This window comes from Drosophila grimshawi, unplaced genomic scaffold, assembly GCF_018153295.1.
Source record: "Drosophila grimshawi isolate 15287-2541.00 unplaced genomic scaffold, ASM1815329v1 contig_311, whole genome shotgun sequence".
Classification (NCBI taxonomy): Eukaryota; Metazoa; Arthropoda; class Insecta; order Diptera; family Drosophilidae; genus Drosophila; species Drosophila grimshawi.
Genome location: NW_025063098.1, coordinates 12,385,345 through 12,408,922, shown reverse-complemented (window position 1 = coordinate 12,408,922; position 23,578 = coordinate 12,385,345). Strand labels below are relative to the sequence as shown.

Genomic DNA, 23,578 nt, shown 5'->3' with positions numbered 1-23,578 from the left:
GTCAATAGTTAAATTATGGAGATGATCATTTCAAACAGCTTCATTGATTTGTTTAGTTATTTAAGCTTTGGATTTTTTATCTCTTGCAAACCTGCTTTTATTCACAATTTTCTTTGTTTTATCATAATATTGATTGGTTGTTAATTCTTTACAAGCGTAAATTAGTTAAATTACTTATTAACATGTTAACTCCCTTATAAACATATACAAGCGACATTTTATTGGTTGTAAAATAACTTCTAATTATATATTACCGCATGTATTTAAAGAATGACGACATAATAAAAATCAAGTATTTTACACACCCAGACAAAAAATAATTACACTTTCTGCTGTATTAATAGCTCCATGCGTCTGAAAAATGTGCAATTAAATGTAGAATTTCATACACAACAGATTGATAAATGTGTGGCCCAGCGATATGAAAAATCACTGAACACTGTTGAGAGTGTCCACAGCAAGTTCAATTACCACAAATTAAATTTATTAAATGCAAAGAAACCAAGGAGCGATAAGACCCATTTATTTATAGGCGCAGCCAAAATACGAGCCGCGACAAATGCGGCAGCAAAAAAAGCAAAACAAAAGAAACAAGAAGACTAAAAAACTACTTCATAAAAGAGACAAACGCCACACGGCACCCAAAAGCGGCTACCTGTTTGAAAAGCAGCTCGGTCTCGTAGGCAAGCCTGAGTGTAGATACTATATAATTTTTATGTGAAAACTATATATATAGGAAAACCTAACAACTTTACAAATGAAATGGGACCCGAAATGCGTGTGCGATACGCGGTCGGCCATAAAATGCCTCAAGCATGCAACAAAATTTATGCGAAACTTTAATGAAACGCAGACGGACACAAATAACAAACCACTCACACGTGTGTGTTGCACACACACACACATTCGCCAATACTGTGAGCTAGCCTTTCCTGGCCAATGAACGCGTCGTGTTGCATGACTCCACCTCAAAATGGGGACCAAAAGATTGCCCAGCGCACGCAACGGGACGAAGCGTACAAAACAAGTTTTGTGTGGCAAGCAGTCTGAGGTCCGAGCAGTAGTAGGTCCAGGGCCAGACAGGGACGCGGTGTCCTGCTTGATTGCCAGGCGCGATAAATGCCGCGAGCGCGTGTTACCAAACTTGTGCTTTGCTCCTGGCTCTGGCTTTGCAACTGGAACTGGAATTGCGACTGTGGTGTGTGGCATGTGGCGTGGCAGAGGTGGTGGAAGAAGCGGCCGACCCAAAAGTGGTAGAATTTGTAATGGTGGCTAGTGCAGCAAGCAAAAGCAGAGCTCAATTGCAAGCCAGAGGCGGCGCTTCTTTGTTTAAGCTTGGCCAGAAGCGAATCTTACTTTAATTTGTGATAGTAAACTATTATGTATATTTAAAAGAAAATTTAAAAACATTTCGATGTACAAATATATAGGTAAGAAACCCTTAAATTTAAATAATAAGGATCAGAGACATCATTTATTTGTAATCCCTTTGCCTTTTCTAAAACAGTTCCTTATAAAAGACGAATCCATTTACGAAAATAATGTTTAATTTGCTAATTTTTTTATTTTTAATTATTTAATATCTTAAATTAAATCACAATTATGATTGTGTTTGTTTAGAGTACACATTTCTTAATTAAAATTAATTTATTGTAATACATACTTTGATTTTATGAACTAATGAAAAATAAATAATAATAAATGTAAGAATTACTTACGCACACGATTTATTAATTTCTTATTTAGTTATTACCACAAGTTTTGAGTCCCCTCTTACAAATATTTATAGACGACGCCATTGCTTCTTCTTACGAACATGCTTCCTGTGGTGGCAAGCAAGTCGCCTTCATGGCGCCCAAAAGGAAAAAAAGAGGAAAAATAAATAAAAATGGGCAGTGCTGGGCTGGTCAGCGCCTGGGTCTCTTCTGGTACAGACCAGCTCCCCGCCGAGGTTGTCGTTTCCTGACCCATAGGCCAGAATTGCATGACAGTTTTTTAGGCTTTATCCATGGCACTGCCATTGCAATTAATTTTGGCATTTTGACATTTACGCTTTTTGTTTGGCGCTATCTCAAGCATACGCAAATACTTTTTGTTCAGGTATGCTGACGCTTGATAACACATTGTGTGTATATCATTTGCAGTGGAATTTTCTCACGTTAAGGGTTTTCGAAAGTTGGACATTGCGGCGCCAGTTCCCATCCTTAAGACCATTTAATTACAGTCATCGAATAACTAGTCTAACAACTTTGTAAATGCGAGCCAGACAACTGGCAGCATTTGAAAAATTTATGCTGTCGATAAACTAATGAAAAGCCCAACCAGATACTCTAGCACTTAATTGAAGAGGATCCAAGTCAAAGATTTGTAAAAATTGCTGTTCTTCCTATTTTTGGCCTGGCACTTTAATGGTGCCTTATGAAAAGAGCCAAGTAATCGCAAGCATGAAGTGCGTGCCATACAAAGTAACGATACAAACGAGATGGCGCCAATGCCCAACAATTTTGTAGCTTTAATTATTATCGACATATTAATGTTGTTAATTTTATTGGTGGTAGGACGCATAAAACTTATCATTAGTCGATTTAATACCCTAAGCTATTTGCAGAGCAATAAAGGTTTATCAAGAACTAAGAGAAACTACTTGGTTGCAAAAAAAAGGAGTGAATAAAGCAAACAATCTATCTGTCAAATAGCTATGAAAATATTCGATTTTCATCTTAGTATATACACATTAGTTATTTGCGCAGTATACATTTCGAGTTCTTACACAAATTTTTAAATAATCGTTGACTTAGGATAAAACCTCATAGGCAATATTTTTGAGAAACTTAAAAAAAAAATAAGTAAGTCTTGTCATTAAATATTTAATTTTGAACATTTTTTCTCTTAACTGTGGTCCTCAAAATAATGGTGCATGGCTTTTATTTGTAATGCCAGCTCTTCTGTCTGTGAGTTATTTTTCATTCGTCATTTCATAAAGAAATAAAAGTGTAAATACAAACCTTGGATCTATAAGGCAACTGCGGCAAGCTACGAATGTTGATAAATCCTAGCTTAGTTACATTTTATTTATAGGAAAGAATAACTCAAAAGGAAATAACAAAGTTTATATAATGATTTAGACAACTCATCTAGTTGGGTAAACAAAAATATTATTTATTTAAAAATAATATATTAACTATAAATACGAAACCCATTTTGATATCAATAGGAGAACATGATTTTGTGTTGTATTGTGTAAAATCAAAAGCTGCTTATCAAAATAATTAATCATTTTAGTCATTCAATTATAAAAGTTAGGAAAAAATAAGAAATTAAGAAAAACTAATGTCTTCTGAGATTATAAAATGTATAATTAACATTATCCACTCAATTATTTAATAAGATTTAGTATGAATATTTGTCATGGCAAACAACATAAACAAATCCTGACTGATACCACTAATTATTCCGATTGAATACACAATCGTCTTGCATGTTCTGTCATCAGAGCCAACCAAATAAGAATTGCAGCTCACAAATGACCACATTTATGTATGTATATATATTTATATATATTATATATGCACAATATATATCTGACAAGCACCCAGTCGACCAGTTCGGCCAACTAGTTGCCCCGCGTCTGCACTTAACCTCATCCCCTCAAGAGTTGTGGTGACATTTAAAAGCTGCAAGTGCATTAGTGTGAAACAAGGATCGAGGCGCCGTCTAAATTACACACACACATATACACAGACTCACACAGATAGGCAGATACACATACTGACATCGCGATCAAGATCAAGTACCATTTTCAACGCTTCCTTTGGCGCCACATTTCTGAGGTGGAAGTGAAACCCTTTCTCAGCGCGGTCCACGCCACGATCATTTTGCCCATGTGCATTTTGAAATGCAAACGCGCGGAGAAAAACAAAAAGTCCGCAGCACCGAGCCGATAAGCAGAGACACAAAAGTATGCGCAGAGTGCCGCAGACTCCAGATCCCAGATCCCACATCCACAGACCAGAGACTGAGTGCTATCCTGCAGCCAGCTGAACTCTTTTCGAATTCATTTTTTTTCTTTAATTTTTTGTTTTGTGTTTCTGTTTCGATAAGCGCCGCATCTTCAATCTTCCTCTGCGGCGTCGGCGTCTGCATTTCGTTGCCCAAAGAGCCCATCATCATCATCATCAGTGATATGCTTTACGCCGCAGAGTGTCCATTAGTTGAGTCGCCGTCCTCGTCGTCATCGTCGTCGTCTTCGTTGCGTATTGGGCAACACAGATAATGTGATTTTGGGCTCGACCCAAGAACGAAATGGAACGAGACGCGCGTGAGTTGTGATAAGCACCAGAGACAAGGGAATACCTTGCCTCGTAATCACCGTTCCCTCTCTCTCTCTCTCTCTCTTTCTTTCTCTTTTTATCCATCTCCCTCTCTGCCCGTATATTCTGTCGCTTGTTCGAAGCAATCTCATTTTGTCTTTCGTGTGAATTCTCGGAAATTCGATATTTTTTCCTAGAACTCCAACGATTGCGTGTGAGTTGCATTTGACTGGTTTTTGTGACGTCACCTGGGCATGGTTTGGATTGGCCTGAACGGCTAAATGGGCATGCGACTAATAGAGAAAGCTGTGCTTAGCCGGATTATAAATGTGTCTAAGAGCTTATTAGTTTGCATAGAAATAGTCAGACATTAAATTGGCCGAAGTGACCAGTTATGATCCGCTTATACAATAGTCTTAAAGATTCGAAGCTCATCATTTGTATATTTTATCTATCAGAAGAACAGTATAAATGCCTTATGAGACTACAAAAGCGACTACAAAAGCTTCAAACATGTTCTAAATTCCAGTCAAAGTAGTATTCTCTAGTTAGAAATCTTTAAAAATTATTATGAAAGAAATTTGATTTAAAAATGTTGAGCCACAGCTTGTAAGAATAACCTTTTTTAAAAATCATCACTGAAAGTTTTTGGGGGCATTTAAAATGAAATAGACATTTAATTTCAATTAATTTAAATACGTATAAAAAAATGCTGCAATAAGTGATATATGTACAAACCTTAACTTAAATATTTCTCTTAATGGATTTGGATAAACACACAATTATTAGTAAACAATTATATTATATTAATTTACAGTTTATATCCAATCCTATATTATTATATTATATTAATTTACAGTTTATATCCAATCCTTACACGCGATATATATATAACGTGAGTAGAACAATAATCTCCTTAAAATTATTATATAATAATTATAGAATACTCTTTTTAAATTCTCTCTGCAAATGTCACATTTTTAATGAAATTTGGTCCATAAATTTGACCTAAGCTTTAGAGCTGCAACTTACCGCGCATAATCCACTCTATCTTTCTCTTTCCCTCGAGCTCTCTCACTCTCTCTCTCTCTCACATAGAACTGGGAACATTTCTCACTGGCGGCGGCGTCTGCCTATCTTCTTTTATCTATTTTAACTGCGCGTTGTTTAAAGCGCATTTTCGTGTCGTTTGTCGATTTGTAATACCGAGCAACGATGATGGTAACTGGGATGGAGAAGATGCAGTTGAACTGCCACCACCAACTATCCAAACAACCAACCAACCAACCAACCAACCACCATCAGGCTAAGCTCTGCCGCTGACTGGACAGCGGCTCTGGCGCTTTGAAGTTTGCCTAAGTGGCGCCTCAGAGAACCCGTTTGGTTCGTGGCGGGTTCAAAAGGCCGCCTTGGTTGGTGGTCATCATTACACGACTGGCATGTTTCACTGGCTAATTAAATGCATCTCGCCGGACAGTTTGGAACTTTATGTTGGCTTTTATGCCCTGACCCGAACCGATATCTAAATAATAAACACACGCATCTACATCTATGTTTGCTCTTAACTATGTATTTATTATTATTATTATTATTAAATAGTGTGTGTTGTACATGAGCAAATGCTTGAATGCTTTGCAATTAGCTTAATAGAAATTCAAATGCATGCATAGCTATAGAGATTAGTAAAGAGCACTTCCCCTCGCCATCGACATGTTGCCTCCTGTTCTCCACTTTCTGGTCTCCGGTCTCTAGTCCCCGGTCTCTGTCTAACAGTTGTACGTCTGTCATAATTTCTGCGATAGTGTCACAGGCACAAGTGCGCAATGTGCTCGGCATCTGACAACCATGTGGCTGGGGGGTGGGAGGTGTGTGAAAAATGGCGCCCCGCTTTCATATCTTGTTGCTTGTCACATTGAATTATTATTTTATGGTCGGCTTGGTCGTTTTTGCCGTTCTATAATATCAATTGGCCAAGAAACGGAACAGGTTCGCCAGTGTGTTTTACTTTGCTGTTAACTAACAAGTAGCCGCATTAACAGAGCTGGCTAATGTTTTAATTTGTTGTTGCGGAGCAACTTGGAACGGTTAGAGAATCGATGCAGTTAAACAGGTGCGGCTGAAATTTAGGAGCATTGAGTATTATCAACTGGAAACCAAATTAATTAGGGATAATTGCAATGGTTATTCAAATGTAGGAATTGTATTTTGAAGACTATTTTCTAAAATCAGGTGCCAAAGTGTGCATAAATCTTTTCATTGCATTCCTAAAAGGAATCTTATCTCCAAATTCTGTTTTCTATGCTTCTCACTTACCCTCAAAGCCGGAAATATGGCTTTTACGATGTCCATATGCCATTAAGAGGTGAAATTTTAAAGATAAAATATAAACAAATCTAGTTTGATTTTTTTAATCAAAATAGATTTTAAAGAGCTTTTTATTTGATGACACAAGTTTCTTCGTGATCGAACTGTTTTTGTGGAATTTAAGTTTTAGTTCAATTCAAAATATGTGTTATTAAATCTGGCATAATAATTTATAAAGTTGCAAATTCCTAATGTCTTCGAAGACCGGATCAGCTCATCATTTTATGACTCGTCTCAAAAATGTTTGCAGTAAACTAAAGAAATTCCTATATACACCTCGCAAATTCGCTAACTATTCCCAAATGTGCGAAAATCTAATGAATATATTTCTTTGAGCTTATTTTGTGGGACAAGTTGTCTGCTATCCACCTGCCTGATCACGCTAATCGGACGGTCTCAAGTTAAGTTGATTTGTTGTTGCAGTCTCAAATACCTCAACGGCATTAGTCAATTTTTCATGTGATTTTTATCTTGGTTACATCAAAGATACACTTAGACGAAATAAAGATAGAAGCCTGCCGACTGTTTGGCAAAATGTTTCGCAACTCCCACTCGTTGGCAACAAAAAGCTTCTTCTGCCGTGTCCACCAATACCAATGCGCCGGCCACTTGCAAAACCTTGCGGCGAACATAATTTGTTCAAACACATTCCAAAGCTGCTTGTGCTGCTCTCACTGTTGCTGTTGCTATTGCTACTGCTGGTTGCGGACCCGACCGTCTCATTACTCATTCAAGCACTCGCATTCGCACCCAGTCGCATCCCCAGGCCCAGTCTCATCGGCCCGAGTCGGGGACTGAAGTTACATGGAGCGCCGGCCAGCGAACGAACGCTAATAAAAGCGGTCGTAAAACAAGTTTGCCTAATTGATCGAGCGTACGCCAAAACCGAAAACAAAAAAAAAGAGGAACTAAAAAAGAAATGAAGAGGGTAAAACGAAAAAGGCGAAAGAAAATCAGACAAAGGCAACGACTGGAACTGGAACTGCAACTGAGGCCGGTCCACGATCCACAGAGTCCACGATGTTCACAATAAGGCGTTAATATTATACCAAGCTTGCGCGCCTGTTTCGCCTGCCGCTCGAGGCTCATCCAAAACGGACCAGACATTTTTGCCATACCAACGACTACAGATCAAAGGCAGCGCCACTAGGCGGTGGCGTTACTCGGCGGCGGCGTTGTGCGTCGGACAGGCTTTTAAGCGATGACACCAAATCGCTATTTAGACACTGGTCCCGGTTCCAGCCCCGGTACCGGGTATGAAGTCCGAGTTTAGCGGCCCGTTGTTGGCCTTTCTTTGAGGCCTTCGCCTTTTTACTTACTTGTTAAGATTTTATGTTCTGCGTTGTGCGTTGTGCGTCTGTGGAGGTCATTAAAATTAATTTGGATCAATTTGGTTTGCTGCCAAATTGTTGACAATGAAATATAACAAGGCTTGGCCAAGCCAGGCGACAATACAGACAACTCGCACTTTGTAGAGTCATCAAAGTCTTAAGTGTCTTAAGCGTTTACAACTTATTTATTTTTATAAAAAGAACTTAAACGTACAAAATCGTAGGCTTCTTTATGGCCCTGTGCTTTTTAGCTAAATTACTTCTAAAGTGGAAAAATACATACAAAAGTTCATATACATAACTATATATATATAAATATATATATACATATACATATACATATACATATACATATACATATACATATACGTATACATATACATATACATATACATATACATATACATATACATATACATATACATGTACATATACATATACATATACATATACATATACATATACATATACATATACATATACATATACATATACATATACATATACATATACATATACATATACATATACATATACATATACATGTACATATACATATACATATACATATACATATACATATACATATACATATACATATACATATACATATACATATACATATACATATACATATGGTAAAGTTGATATTTGAAAATTAGTTGCTAAATAATACGCACAAATCATTTCAAATAATTTGTAACAATTAGTTGACTAAGGGGAGGAAGACATAAAACTAGCTTCAATTAAAATGGTCAGCTTAAAGTGTTCAGATGTTTTTAAGATTTTAAGAAGTTTTTCACATTTAAAATATTACGTTTTGATATAAAAAATAATTTTTGTAATTATGCTGCAAAAGAAAACAATACCTCAAAGATAAAAGTTATTAGTTACAGAAAGTGTAAATAAATTAAATGCTTACAAATAAAACCGATGTCAAACTTCAGAAATCTAAAAGGAAAGAACATCATCGTTCTACGAATCTCAGCCACCATTTGCAACTTTAACTAACTGGGATATGGGTCTCTCTACAACGTAAGTAGCATACCTAATCTTACATAAATAGTTTGGCAATCTTGACATTTTGGTTAAGTTTACTATAGTTTAAGTCGTACACATTAGTTATTCGATGAGCGCTCTGGCAGACCTGTGCGCGTTATAACAGTTGGAGTCAGCTCGCTATTGGAACTGCGACCACTTTCGATTGGAGGAACACTGTGAAACAAATGAACATAATAGTCATATTGTAATGGTTTGTCGTATTAAATCAACTTACGACTGTGCAATCTGACGGTTCAGTGTGACCGAGTTGGGCAGATGTGGCGATTGACTCTGTGACGGAGGCTGCTGCTGCTGTTGTTGTTGTTGTTGCTGCTGCTGTTGTTGCTGCTGTTGTTGCTGCTGCTGCTGCTGCTGCTGGCTGAAAGGCGAGTGACTTTCGCTCGTCACATGATGACGCGACATGTTCAATGTGCCATCGGATGTCGGCACTGCAGGATTAAGCGGAATGGTCACCACACGCTGTCCGCCAGCGGGTCCAGTTGCAGACATATCATGCAGCTCGGGACTCGCATTCTGTTGGCTATTCGGCAATCCCACAGTCACCTGTGATGGATACACTAAGCCATTGTTCACCATCAAATTGACACCCTGCGACATGCCTACAAAATAATAAGACAATGAATTATAGTTGTCAACGATCATATTTTGGGTAGTCCCTGTTTTAATTTTAGTTGAAATTTTATAAAAAGCAAAAGAGTATTTTGTTAAAAAACTTAATCACACTTCCATCTAACATATTCTATTCTATTCTATAATTTATACTAAAAGAATATCTTTGATCGCTATGTTAAAGACTTTTAGTTGTATTATGTACGTGTATGTGTATATTAGAAAGTAAATATTATGTCCAAATAACTTATACAAAGAAATAAATCTTACATCTTTATAAAATTAATTGAAATATAATTATTTCAATTAGATAATGCACTCCCTATAGTGGTTTTTACTAAGAACATAAAAAACATTACCAATCTATAAAAAAAAAACAATTTAAGCACGATTGATATGGCGTATACTGTTTAAAATACCAAAATAAAATTCATTCAAATCTAATCAATTCGATTTTTGATTAAAACTTGTTGGGTTTTCAACAAAACCACGAATGCGTATCTGATCTATAATATGTATGGTTAATAGCTATCGTGCGCAATAATTATTACAATTATTATTAATTGATTTACTCACTTGGCAGCACTCGATGGGGCATAGATGCTCCATTGTTCTTTGGCTTGCGCTTGCGTTTCTGAATGCCCTCCTTTTTCATGGACAAGGGTCGATTCATGTTGTGCAGCTTGAAATAAAGTCCGCAGGCATTGCAGACGGGATTGCCCTCGTTGTTGCGTCGCCAGAGCGTCGTCGAGTTTGTCGAACAGTTGGCGCAGGTGACTCCATTGCGGCGATTGTTTGGAGCAGCGGCTGCCTTCGGCTTCTGGCGCTGTGGCACATGCCGTCCCGCCTGGTTGCGCCCATAGCTGGTGCAATTGGGGCAGTTGGGCCACTCGTTGCCCTTGCGCATGAACGATGTCTGACAGGTGTCGCACTTCAGCTCCGTCATATGGGTGGTTGAGGTTATTGCGCTGGCCGCTGCCAGTCCGTGATCATAGTTGCCAATGCTGCCAGCGGGGTTCCAGTGGGCGGCTGTCATGTTGCTCGTGGGATATTCATCAATGACCTGCGTTTGATAGTTCGTCTGCAGGTTGGCCAATGAATTAAACAAGGAGTCAGTGCATACTGCTTGATGCGATACTTACAAAGGACACATTCGGATAATCGCCACCAGTCGTTGTCCACAGCCCAGGATCACCACCACTGGCACTGTCTATAAACGATAGCGCTTGATATGGAACCGTTGGCGCCTGCCTCAACGGATTCAAGTTCGGATCGGATTTGGTTATGAACTGTGTCGTCCCAGGCACACTGTAAATGGTGTTCCCCTGCTGCAATGTTGCCGTCGTATAACTGTTGCTGCTGAACGTCGTGTTGGGCGTAAACGTTGCATAGGCATTGCCCAAATCCGCATAGGTCTTTGACTCATTTGCATGCACGCTGGCATCCACAACGGGCGTTTCATAGTACAGATTGCCGCCGGGCGTGTCCTCAGTTACATAACGCACGTGTGTGTGAGTAGCTGCAACAGCTGCGGCGGCAGCAACTGCTGCTTGTTGCTGCTGATGATGTTGCTGTTGATGCTGCTGTTGCTGTTGCTGTTGCTGCTGCTGGTGATGATGCTGCAGTACACCCTCGCTGCTGACCACAATGGTTTCACCATAAGGTCCACCATTGGGTGTGGGGCATTGCTGCTGTTGTTGCTGCTGGTGTGTTAGTTGTTGGGGTTGCTGCAACTGCGATTCGCCCGAAACATCGCTCTTGTCAATTGTCTCCATTTTAATGGGCGCCACATCATCGCTACTGCATATGATCTGGCCCGAGGGATACGCATAGAGTGTGCTAGGATGTGCCACCTGATCGGCGACCTCGGCCGCAGTCCGCGGCGCCATTTGAATATAGTGGGGCGAGTGATGTGAACTCCGCTGATACTCAATATGCGTCTCGGGTGCCGAATTCGAGCTGGCGGTGCTGCTGTTGTTGTTGCTGTGGTCGCCCTCATGCGCCTCGTTCAGCTCGCTAGAGGTTTAAGGATAGATTTAAGGTTAATAGTTTATAACTGCACTCAGAAGAAAAGTGTCGAAAATTAAGGTAGGCTGAACTTGGCTCCAAAATTATGAGACTTTCTAAATCTTGTGGCGGATTTCTCCAACTGTGGTGTGAATCCTTGTTTATGCTACTTACAGTGTACCCGCTGTTGTTAGGATGCGTCGCTGCTGTGTGCGCGGAACTACAACGTATTGTGTCTGCTGTGTCTGCTGCTGCTGCTGCTGATCATCGGATTCGCTGGCCTGGCTGCCCGTCTGCACTAGAATGCCTACAGTTGTCGTTGTTTGCTGCTCCTGTTGCTCCTCCAGAACGGTATTGGCTTGTGGATCGTTGCCGTTGCTAGTCTCAATTTTGATTTTATCCAGCAATTGCAGCTGTTGTTTGCTGAGCACTTGTTGCTGCTGCTGCTGCTGTTGTTGCAGTTGTTGCTGTTGTTGCTGCTGCTGCTGTTGCTGCGGCGTCGTCTGCGCTTCCATCTGCAATGGCCAAGGCATAAATGATGAATGGATAGCTTGTTGACAGCTTGTTGTCAAAAGTGTGGCTCCAGTTCCGGCCACACAATGCGAACTTGGCCGGCCGCCTCTATTTCCGCCGCATAAAAAGTCAATAAGAGCAAAAAAAAAAAACAGAAAACCCCAGACCCAAAAGCAGGCAACGGCAACGTTCAAAGGCGCCGCTCAGACTCAGAACTCACAGCTTACAACAACTCACAGCTCGCAACTCAATGTGTCGCCTACAAATCATAAAAAATACGAAATACAAAATACAAAATGCGAGTACAACTTCGAGTGTCTTGTTCTCTTGCGGCTTGTGCCTGAACTTCTCTGTTTGCCTGTCTGCTTGTCTGCTTGTCTACCTCGTCGGCCGGTGTTGTGCCAACACATTTTTCACTTTTCCCAATTTACAATGCAGCAAACCATGGCTCAGTTTTCTGTTTGCTCACAGAACTCAGTTTCGTTTTCTGTTTTCTGTTTTTTTTTTTTTGCTTTTGCCGGAAATCAAACTTAACAATTTCGCGCCAGTTTGGACTAAAACAAATTACAAAAAGCAAAACTTGTTGCTGTGGTTTTGTTAAGTACGTCACTTCAATTTGTTTTTTGTCTTTTTTATTTTATGACCCCATTTGGTGGGGGTGGCGCAGCAAAGTTGTGTAAACATTCGATCGTCATCGTCACCTGATTCATAATGGTTCTTGAAGGCCTAACTGTGCTTAACTCTGCGCCTTACGAGTTCCATAAAATTTCAAAGCTTTTAGGTGCGTTTTTATTTTATGTCACTACAGGGAAAATCCCAAGTACAAAACGGAATAATAATAATTAAGGCGACTGCACATAAAATTTATATGCAAATAAAAAAATTACACAGTACACATTTGCTTTAGCTGTTGTCTAAAAGCAACTTGACGTCTTGAAAGGAATATTTTCAATATTCAACATTCAATAATACAATTTAAACCACAAATTAGTAAATTCTGGCATACAAATTTGGTTTCCATACAAAAATTATATAATTTATAGTATCAAAAGTAACAGAAACTTAGAAATCGAGTTGATTTAAAACTTGTTTCATTGTTTTCTTAGAAATAATTATTTATAAATAAATAATGTGTTAGAATTGTTTTTATAGACTTGTTGTATATCAAAATATTAAAAAAACAACAAAAAAAAAAACGAAGCAATATTGAGTTATTGTATCTAAAATCGACAGTTTGATAATTGTAAATTACCTTGAATGGATGATGTTTCATGTTTTTCATATCAACACCATATCAACCTATATAACGCTTTTGCTGAACATTTCGAATTAGTTAAAATCTCAATAAACTGCGCACACAATTTTAAAATTTTTTTGTTGGGAATTTCCAAAAAAAATTCTTTGTGTTACGATATTATATTTTTTTATTCAACTTGTCAGAAATGATCGATTTAAGTAGAATTAGAATGACTTAATGAATATGATTCATAGAAAGTCATTCGAAGTTTTTGGATATCAAAGTACAATGTATACGTCAGCAATGAAAAATTAGTGTTGAAATTTAAATATTAAATAAATATGCGACATTTTTTTTAGCAAGATATTTAAATCTATTAAATAAAGTAGTTTTACCAAAGTCATTATACTATTGTTGAACGAAAGTTCAATGAATTTTCTACAGAGATAGTAAAATGCAAACGTGATTGTTTATAATCTAGGGTGTAGTATGATATGATACTGTACGATATGCTACATGCACGTGCCATTGTTTGTGCTTATGTATTTATGTATGTATGAACCTGAAAGTTTAGTTAAGATACTGCTACCAAACGACAATAGTATCTTATCCGTTAACTGCTATCAGCATAAACAATCAGCTGTTTGCTACTGCTGCTGGAGAGCTGGGAGGTCATATTTGATTTTAGCCCCACCATCCCCCCCATCGGTCGATTGGCTACGTCATCAATAGACATGGACAGATAAAAACAAAAAGCCCAAGAAAATATTTAATACAATGCATAAGTTTAGCCGTCATGTAAAAGTTATGTGAGTTACGAGTATTTGCTCAAGTTCGTCATGGGTGCGGATACGCGTTTATGAATGAAATCCGTGCAGTCACACCTACAATGCTTGTTTTTTTATCTATATAAACAAAAGATATTGGCTATATGCATAATCGCACCTCTTTTCGCTTTCATTTGACGCTGCCCCACGAGGGGCGGTACAAAAGTTAAGAACCTGGCGCCACGAATAGATTTGTCGGCTATCAGCTTAATTAAAAAACTGCGTTGCAATGACTTTTTTCTAATGAAAATAAATAAGTATATATATACATATATGTAAGATTAGATGGCCGAAGCCAGCTGCATTTACAACTCCATTAAAGTGCCATCAACTAAATGGCCTAAGCCGCTTTGACCCTTGAGTTTATCAGCCGTCAACGTCAACTGTCAACTGGCGACGCGTGTCTAATAAAACTATCTAACCCTGCAATGGACTATCGCAATCAATTGCAGCCGCTGATGCCGCCATTGACCAAATGTTAACTGCTGCTCGATTGCGATTGGTGGGCGTTGCAACTTCCGCTGCTGCAGATTACAAAAAAAAAAAATAAATAAAAATAAAGGAAAAGGCAACCCCCATGGACATAAGGGTTGGCAATTATTTCATTCATAAAGCATTTCACTTCCACATTTCATGGGCTCATCCCTTACTTGGCTCCGGGACCAAAGCGAGGCGATAAGATTGACATAAATTTCTCATTACCAGCGTTTCTTTAGGTAACATACAATAAAAAAATTGACCTTTTTGTCATGAATGAACCAACTGCGCGTGCTGGGCCAGGACCCAATGATATTCTATCCTTATATGTGGATATGTGTGTGTGTATCGTTTAAAGGTATTTTGACGCCACCGCCGCAATTTCGCTTTGGCCTCATAAAGATAAAACATCTTTCCACATTCGACTTCTTTAATGGATTTTTCTTCTTTATTTTTGTGAAATGTTGCAGTTGTGGATATGCATGCAGGCGACTGGTGAGTCATTCATTATAAATCAATTTGTCTTATCTTAGTGACAATTTTCCCTGTCTGTCCCTCTAGAAAAAAATCTGTTAACTGCCGCTGGCGCTGCTGCCGTTTTCGACCTTGCTTACAGCGAAGCAAAATGGTTGGCCGTAAAATTGACAGCAAAAAAATTAAAATAAATAAAATCAAAGCTTAGGCCGTAATTAATCACTAACGATTTCGTTTTAATATTCATAATATTGTTAAGTCTCTGTTGTTTTGGAAATGAATTCGTTAATTCGTGCTATTTGAAAACATATCTTTGAACAGACACAGTCTTCTCAGCTCATTAACGTTATGGTTAGAAACAATTGAAAATGTTTATGGCAATACCATAAAAAGTTTATAGGTTCTGTTGTTGCTCATCCGTAGCTACTCAAATTTAATGAACCGGTGTGAGAAACCACTGGCATCTTTTTACGGCGTCAAACTCCTTAGATGCTACATTCTAATAGCTCACGCTGTCTTGTTAAAGTATCTATAGATAAACTGATTTCAAATGCAATACTAGTTTTTTTTTTAATTTTTTGAGCGAGTTTTTATTTTTATTTTACTCATAGAAAAGCTTTCTTTCAATAAAATCAAGATTTTGAAACTGAAGCTAAATGCCTAATAAAATAACTTAAATATATATTTTTTTAGAAATTGATTATACTAAGGCAGATAAATTTTAGACGAGTTTATTGTTAATTAAGAATTTAATTAGCAGCATCACACCAACTTATAAATTTATTCTCATTTAAATTTCTATATACTTTTTTTTATTTTTTAACAATCTTTTATTTATACGAACCTTCACCTGCATCTTGATATCGACAATTTCAATACTATTGCAAACCATCAAATGTTCGTTGCCTTAACTTTTGTATTGTATTGTTGTTTAGTTTTATCTAAGTTTAGTTTTTTTTTATCACTTGAATTCTGTTTTTAAAAATGATCACATGCACTGTTAAATGTTTTTGTTTTGTTAATGCTACAGAAAACACCTGTTGAAGAAGCGCGCGCAATGAAAATGAAATAATTATTTGCTTCAATTTAAATCGGAAAAATTCACGTAGCAATTGAATAAATGTGTGCGCAACTTGTGTGGGCAAAATTAGTAGGATGTGCTTTTGGCATCCGTAGAGCGTTTTCGTTGTTTCCCGCGCGGCATTTAATAATAATAATAATAAGTGCTATTTTTTCGAGACCAACTCGAGCCCGGGCTGATGGCGACGACAACACCGACAACACCGAGAACAACGACAACAACGAAGACAGCAGCAGCGATACCAACACCGATGTCGACGTCGATTTGGACGCAACGCATTGCGGTGCCTGCCGCGTTTAGCACCTTTGCCTCAGCGCCCAATTATAAAACGCACACAAACGCAGCGCTCTTCTCTTAGTGGTATATGGCATATAGCACATTTGCGGTTGCCCGAGTGTGTGTGCGAGTTATGATTTATTTCTATGCTCTTACAGCGCTCTTGTATCTGTCGTTGAATTTATGTACAGGTATTGGTTATCTTATCACAGCAGCGATAAGCCTGCAACTGTGTGTGTATACACGATGTGTATATGACGGTGTGTGTGTGTGTGTGTATGAGGGAGTATGTGTGTGTATGAATAGCAAACAACAGGCCTGCGGGCAGCGACGTCGAGAACGCTGCTAGCGATAAGTATCTCATAGATACAAATTGCGCATACGTGCTCAGATATATTCAGTGGCGTCAACCAAAACCAAAAGCCAGTCACAGGTCCACATTTATATATGTAAACATATATATATATATATATATATATATATATATATATATATATATATACCTGTGTAATATATATATATGGCTTATGGACAAGGCTTCAGTTTCAGCTAAAGGTATAGCTTGTGCCCCTTTCGATTCTATATTGCTGGCCCAGTCAGCTATTTGTCGATTGTGCAATTTGCTTGGCGCATTTTCTAATTACAGTCGTAAAACACTTTCTGGCAAACTAATAAAACGCGCCAAGTTAGTCAACACTTGGCTAACACGGGCACATTGTGTCAGCAGACACCTGCCCGCAGCCAACTTGTAATTTATATGGTGGCCCCCGACTCTCCTATAAGCTCGTACCAACTCACTATATGTGTGTGGGCTACTCTGTTCTACTTAATAATTGTCTCAAGTGTCGTAAAAAATAACAATTCACAACAACAACAATCATTGAGGGGATGTGTGTGTATTTGAGCACATGCTGACACTATTCGACATACTCAATTCTGTGCTTCAACACGCACAACGATCACATGTGGTTGAGGATCAATCGAGCTGTGTTGCAAAATGTTCCGAGATCTAATCAATAATGTCTTTTATAGTAATAAATCACACATACTTCAGTTACATATATTTAAAATCTCTACATTTTTAATAACATATGCAGAAAACCATCCTAATAATTGGAAATTCTAGATTTTACGCTGCTATATGCAATTTATGAAAATTACTTTCTCTTTATCCTGCTCGACTAATCAGTTGTATAATTATTGTTGCCATTAGAGTGAGTAAAGTGAGCTAAAGCCACATAATTGTTAAACAACAAAGCTCAATAAATTGGTTACAGTTTCTGAATAAATATTATCCAATTGCAGTGAAAATGGATGAGTATTTATGAATGCAATCTGCTAAGCTAAAACTGTTGATTATAATATTTCATCAATTCCAGAAGTGTTTTGGTATTTGTTTCAGTTCGACAACACTCCGAGTGTGAAACATACCAAATCACTTCTTTACTATAATTTTAAGTCTGAATATAAACAAAATAATGAAAAATCTTATTCAGAACCCGTTGTGCAATAGAGTTAAGATCATTCTGCCGCTGCAAAGATTTTCAAATGTTGTGTGTATCCTCGACAGCGCCAAGTAAATAATAATAAGTAAATATGCCCACATAAGTATATTTACCAAAAAAAAAAAAAAAAATACCGGTCTTGGCAATATCATAAATTGTTTATAGTTACAGCCATAAAGCAAACGAATATATGACGGTCATTAACATACACCTTATATCAGAAGAGAGCAGCAGGCGGGCGGGTGAACATAAATCAAATTGGATGAAAAATGACCCGGCCAGTTTGCCAAGTATATATGTACATATGTATAAATATATATAACTGCAATTACTTGCAACTATCTCCTTGTGTATAATGTGTGAGCACACATCCAGTATGGATTCTATTAGCATATCGCTAACAATGATAAATTTAATTGTTTCAACTTGTGGTAAACATAAATCATGTGGCCAAATCTTAAAAGCACAGCCAAAACAAAAGTATCTAATAGTTTGCCTGTTTAAAGTAGCCACACTCAATGCATATTTGAGATATGCTGGCCGGAAGGTGTCACAAAACATCAACGCTGTGATTAATAACAAGTGCAAAATGAAACTCAAAAAGCTGACAGCTTTCAGCCCCCCATTCTTCGTTCCAACCAACAACTCTGACGTTGTTACAAATGGCGCAACATGAATTCAACATTACGATTAACTCGAAGGACTGCAGAATAACGTCGTCTGGCGCTCTGAATCAGAGTCAGGCCAGTCGAACTGTTGTTTATAGGTAAGTCGTGCAATTAATACCCAAACGTTGATGATACAAGCCGCCTGGCTTAAAATATTGAAACCTACAATTTATGGCCATAAGACGCAAGACTTATTGGCGGCACAAACTAAGGAATTTATGGCACTCAAATCTTCCATTGGGTTTTCTGACCAACAGCATTATAAGTACGGACTATATTTATATATACCCATATACATATTTATAAACGGGTGTTCCTATCTTTCCTAGAATCACACTTTTTTATACCCTTCAACTTGTCCATGCAGTTTCAAGTGCTACGCTCCGCAAAATGAAAACGAAACTCAGTTATCAGCACTTCTACGCTTTTTGACAGTATCGCTGATCAGTTGAAGCACTAGCTTTTTTTGAAATTTAATTTATAAATTGTATATATAACATGCGCAACAATTGCTGCTTCAAATTGGTTGCGTTCTTTTCAACTTTTTGTTCGTTTTGTATTTTGCTTTTTGTTTTTTTTTAGCGGTCGTCTGGGCGGCTGATAAGGAACTCCAAGAAAATGAAACGCCAAAAATGCCAACAAAGGCGCGCCATAGTTTTAATTACTTACTTATAACTGAAAATGGGAACAGCAACAAAATGCCATGCGGCATTTATATTTCGTTTCTAATTTTTCATTAAATCCATGCTAGACTGTGGGGGATGGGGTCGGCACCACCACCAACCACCAAAGGGGAAAACAACCAGTAACGTCCACGGTGTTATGGCGTGGTTCAATCAAATTAAAATGGAAATTTTGTAATGGCGGCAATGTTGTTGGTTGTGTTGTTGGTTGCTGGTGCCGTCTGCTTTCGGTTTGGTGAAAGCAAATTGAGTTCAAGTAAATTTCTATTAACCTGCTATGCTCTTTGGCCATAAATCATGCATGGCACACAATGAAAGCCTCGCAGCTACCAACTGCCAGCTACAAGCTACCGGTGACGTGAGTCAGTTATAAAAATGAATTTACGAGTAACTGACCGAAAAGATGTCTCACTGAGAAGACAGGACAAATAAATAAATATTCTTAGTTTATTAACCTCGATAATATTGAGCAAAAAACTTTGATTTGATAAAGGTATAGTAATTGGAATTATCATCTTGCAATCGCTTCTAATATTAGTATCTATTACAATGATGAAACAAATTTACTACTTAGAATAGTTTATTGGGGTAAAAATAATAATTATATAACTTAATTATTTATCTTATGCAAACCATGCAGCTAGAAAACTAAGTTAACGTAAATTAATTATATTTAATTTATAGTACTGGAACTATAAGATATTTTCTTTTATATTTAATGTAGATTATATTCAAAGACACAGATACTGATCAACGAGAATCTGGCTTGTATTCCCAATCGTCGGATTGTGCAACTTGAAGTAAAAGCTGTGTTCTGCAAGTTGTAGGGAAGACCATGGAAGTACATTAGATATTTTAAACATATTTGTATATATATACACATAGTGGAATTAAACGAGACTTAATACAATCAAAGATTTTTCAGCGCTCTCAAATCCTTTTTTTTCCATATCCACTGAAGGACCATAGCTTTATTTTATAATTAATATAAGCCATTTTAATATAATGTGTACAACTTTGCTAATTGTTCCCAGAACTAAATATGCTTGTTGTAAATTAGCTGAGTATAATATAAGTAGAACGTGTTTACATATAAAGAATATATGAACCATTATGTACCCAATGACAACACCCAATGGCAAAAGCTGTCTCTTTCACATGTTAGTCGCTTGGTAACGTAAATTGCCGTTTACCTTCCTTATACGCATACGCACCTTTGTTTACCAATATGGCCAGACATGACTCATTATAATAACTGGCAATCCATAATAATCCGTTGTCTGTCGCTGTTGTTATTGTTGTTGTTGTTGTTTGTAGTGTTGGCCTTTGTATTCGCATGGCCAGCGAAGGTTCGACAATAATAACAACGTGAACAGCGACGCCATTAACAATCATGGCTACTGGCGCTGGGGTTGAAATGGGCTTCTGTTACGGGTTGGTTTTTTTTGGGTAGCCAAATACATCGAACCTGACAGTCGCGCCGATATGACGAACATTATTAATTACTTATGAAGCAAACAGAAAAAAAAATATACGTTTAAATTAACAATACATTTTTGTTTTTGGTTTTCATGTTATTATTATTTGTAACGTGATTAAATGTATTTAATTGTTTATTGGAATTTCACTTGCACTTGTATTTTAGACCATTCCACTTCACTTGCTGATTTGATCGACGTAGGCGCGAAACGCTGCCGATTTGTGAGCGCTCTAAAGTAAACGAAAGAAAGATCCCCGTAAAAGTAGCGTCATGTCCGTGTCACTTTTCCGAGTAACCTGAGGAAGTGTTAAACTACTACGAATCGGGTATGGTAACTTTGCTCGTTTCCCCCAAATGGCATATTGTGCACAACTGATTGTTCCTATCAACAAAGTGATTTTTCCTATCGTCGTCGCATATAATACACCTCCATATACATATATTTATATATATATATATATAACATATCGAATATCTGAGAATAGATAGTGGCCTTAGATAAGTTAACGTATCTTAACAGAGATTTCGAGCTACAAGCACACACACTCTCACACACACTGGCATACAGTGGCAGCAACAGGCCCCCAAAATATGTAAGAACCCGCCGAGAGAGTCAGAGACAGCTACTCCTTAACCTACTCCAATGGGAGTCGACAACTGTTCAGTTGAGTTTAGCGATAACCCGATGTCCATATCTCTGGTCTGGTTGTGTCAACATCTATGACTTACCGATGATGTTCGAGGTAACGAATGGTAATCGCACTTCATTTGCATAACCGATAATGCTTGCCTTGTGACGTTGCCAATTTCTTGCTGGTGACCTAGCTAGATAAAAGTATCTAATCTTGGCTTTTGCGGCAATACTCGCATATAAATACCAGACACATGCACATAATCATAATAGTGGAATGCCACTGAATTTATAAGATAATGAAGATTTGCTATCAATTTGTCGCTGCTTTTATTATTATTGTTGTTGTAGCGGTAGGATATTGGTATCAGTGTTGGGGTATCATTTGAGGTTTCCCCAGCGCCTGCCTGGCCCTCTGATTGTTGCGTTTGGTCTCGTTATGGTTCAGGTTCTGCTTCTGGTTTCTGGTGCCTGTTCCTCTGTATCAGTATATCAGTGTTTGAACTGATAATGTCCCAAGATAATAAGCGATAATAATTTGAATTTTTCAGTAATTCCTTAAGTTTGGACACCCAACGGCATGGAATCTAATCACAGTTGGTGAGTGTAACTGGGATTTTCAACATGGAAACATTGTTCTTTTCGTAGCGCGCTTGTTGCACATTTATAGGATACTTAACATTAAAATAGATCACAAATCAAATCAAATATTTAAATACAATTAAAACCCTGTCACAGTGTGATTTGTTATTGCATTAAACCAATTAATGTAATCCATAAATTCCCCAAAGAACTTAACAGAAATACTGTTTGAAAAAACGCATTTAATTTGAACAATAAACTGTTGAACGTGTATTGTGCATGGAGGAAGTATCATAAATATGCCTAAAAAGAATTTATTGCATAATAATTCCAGCTTTTCAATGATTCATATCGAGACGGTGCTCTTTTAATTGAGTAAAGCAGCTGATGTGTTAAACGATCAAAGCTTAATCCGTTTTTTAAATTAATTAGACGATCATAATTCTCAATTGGGCCTTAAAAGCTTTAAAAAGTTCAAATCGCTTACGGACAAAAATATGCATAAGCAAAAATTCAAGTAGCACTTGAAACAAAAAGTAGCCGCTCAAATAAGTGAACGATTTTCGCCAACTGATTAGATAAAAAGGCGCATTAATTAAAACGATTTCCTCGAAGACTTAATTTTAGTACTTATGTGAAGAGTACTTTGGACAAAGTTCAGAATAGCGTTATTAATTTGTTAATTGTGTAGTATGTGTACTTTAAATAAAGGACTTCCGGCTTATGTACATATAAATCACGGGTATATATTTGTAATTAAAAAAGAATTTGGAAAATGTTTTTCATCTCAATTAAAGTTATTGCTTTTGATTTGTTTTGACTAACAATATTCCAATGAGTTACCAGTTATATACAATAGGAATGAATGATGAATTTTAATGCTGTGAAAAACGAGAATTAAATATAATTTAGTATAAGCCATTGACCTTAACTTTGATAAACGATTTCTTACCATACAAAAAATATATTTATATGAAATTTGAATTCAAAACAAATTGGAAAAAGTAAGTACACCATTATAAAGTACAAACCATTATTAACAGAAGGGTACAGCAAAAATGATAGCAAAAACCACCAATAAAGTATTGAATGCGGGTTATTAAAACCGAACAATATTGTTCATGTTGAAAGTCTGTCTTCAGAGTTCAAATTGCGAAGACATTGTTTTAAAAACGATGTTGATGACAAGCCCGTGTCTACATACTTTCATTTGTGTTTATGAGCTTGCCGCAAGCCTCTAGCCGCACGCTTCCCGACTCTGACGCTTTGGCATGTTGCTGTCACGTCGCCGTTCTGTCATTGCGTCGACAGTTGCCCTCCACAGTTGCTGTTGCTTTTGCTGTTGCTGTTGCTGTTACTGTTGTCTGTGCTTGTGCTTGTGCTGCTTCTTCTTTATTTCATTATCTTAAGTACACATTTTGAAGTACAAACGTCAGTTGGCGATAAGGCCCACAAAACGTA

At 37.5% G+C, this 23,578-nt stretch overlaps 1 protein-coding gene across 2 annotated transcripts; it reads right to left on the bottom strand.

The window, feature by feature from the left end:
* Nucleotides 1-8,823: 8,823 nt before the first annotated feature.
* LOC6563493 (box A-binding factor) lies at nt 8,824-20,933 on the bottom strand. Of its 2 annotated transcripts, none has more exons than XM_032736747.2 (6): nt 20,639-20,933; nt 11,858-12,198; nt 10,819-11,692; nt 10,253-10,757; nt 9,282-9,666; nt 8,824-9,220 (listed from the first exon to the last, which is right to left on the bottom strand). In XM_032736747.2, exons 2-6 carry the CDS (start codon nt 12,196-12,198, stop codon nt 9,124-9,126), a joined length of 2,202 nt encoding a protein of 733 aa, XP_032592638.1. In that variant the 5' UTR covers nt 20,639-20,933; the 3' UTR covers nt 8,824-9,123. The 2 variants fall into 2 exon arrangements, with proteins under 2 accessions (XP_032592638.1, XP_001989515.1); XM_001989479.3 differs by lacking the exon at nt 20,639-20,933 and adding an exon at nt 16,056-16,138.
* Nucleotides 20,934-23,578: the final 2,645 nt, after the last annotated feature.

Excerpts from the sequence above, each read along its gene's own strand:
- LOC6563493 (XM_001989479.3), bottom strand. The coding sequence starts at position 16,103 with ATGGTTTGCAATAGTATTGAAATTGTCGATATCAAGATGCAGGTGAAG. Across the intron at positions 12,199-16,055 it reads ATATCAAGATGCAGGTGAAG|ATGGAAGCGCAGACGACGCC; the intron begins GTTCGTATAAAT and ends TGGCCATTGCAG. Across the intron at positions 10,758-10,818 it reads ATTATCCGAATGTGTCCTTT|ACGAACTATCAAACGCAGGT; the intron begins GTAAGTATCGCA and ends GCCAACCTGCAG.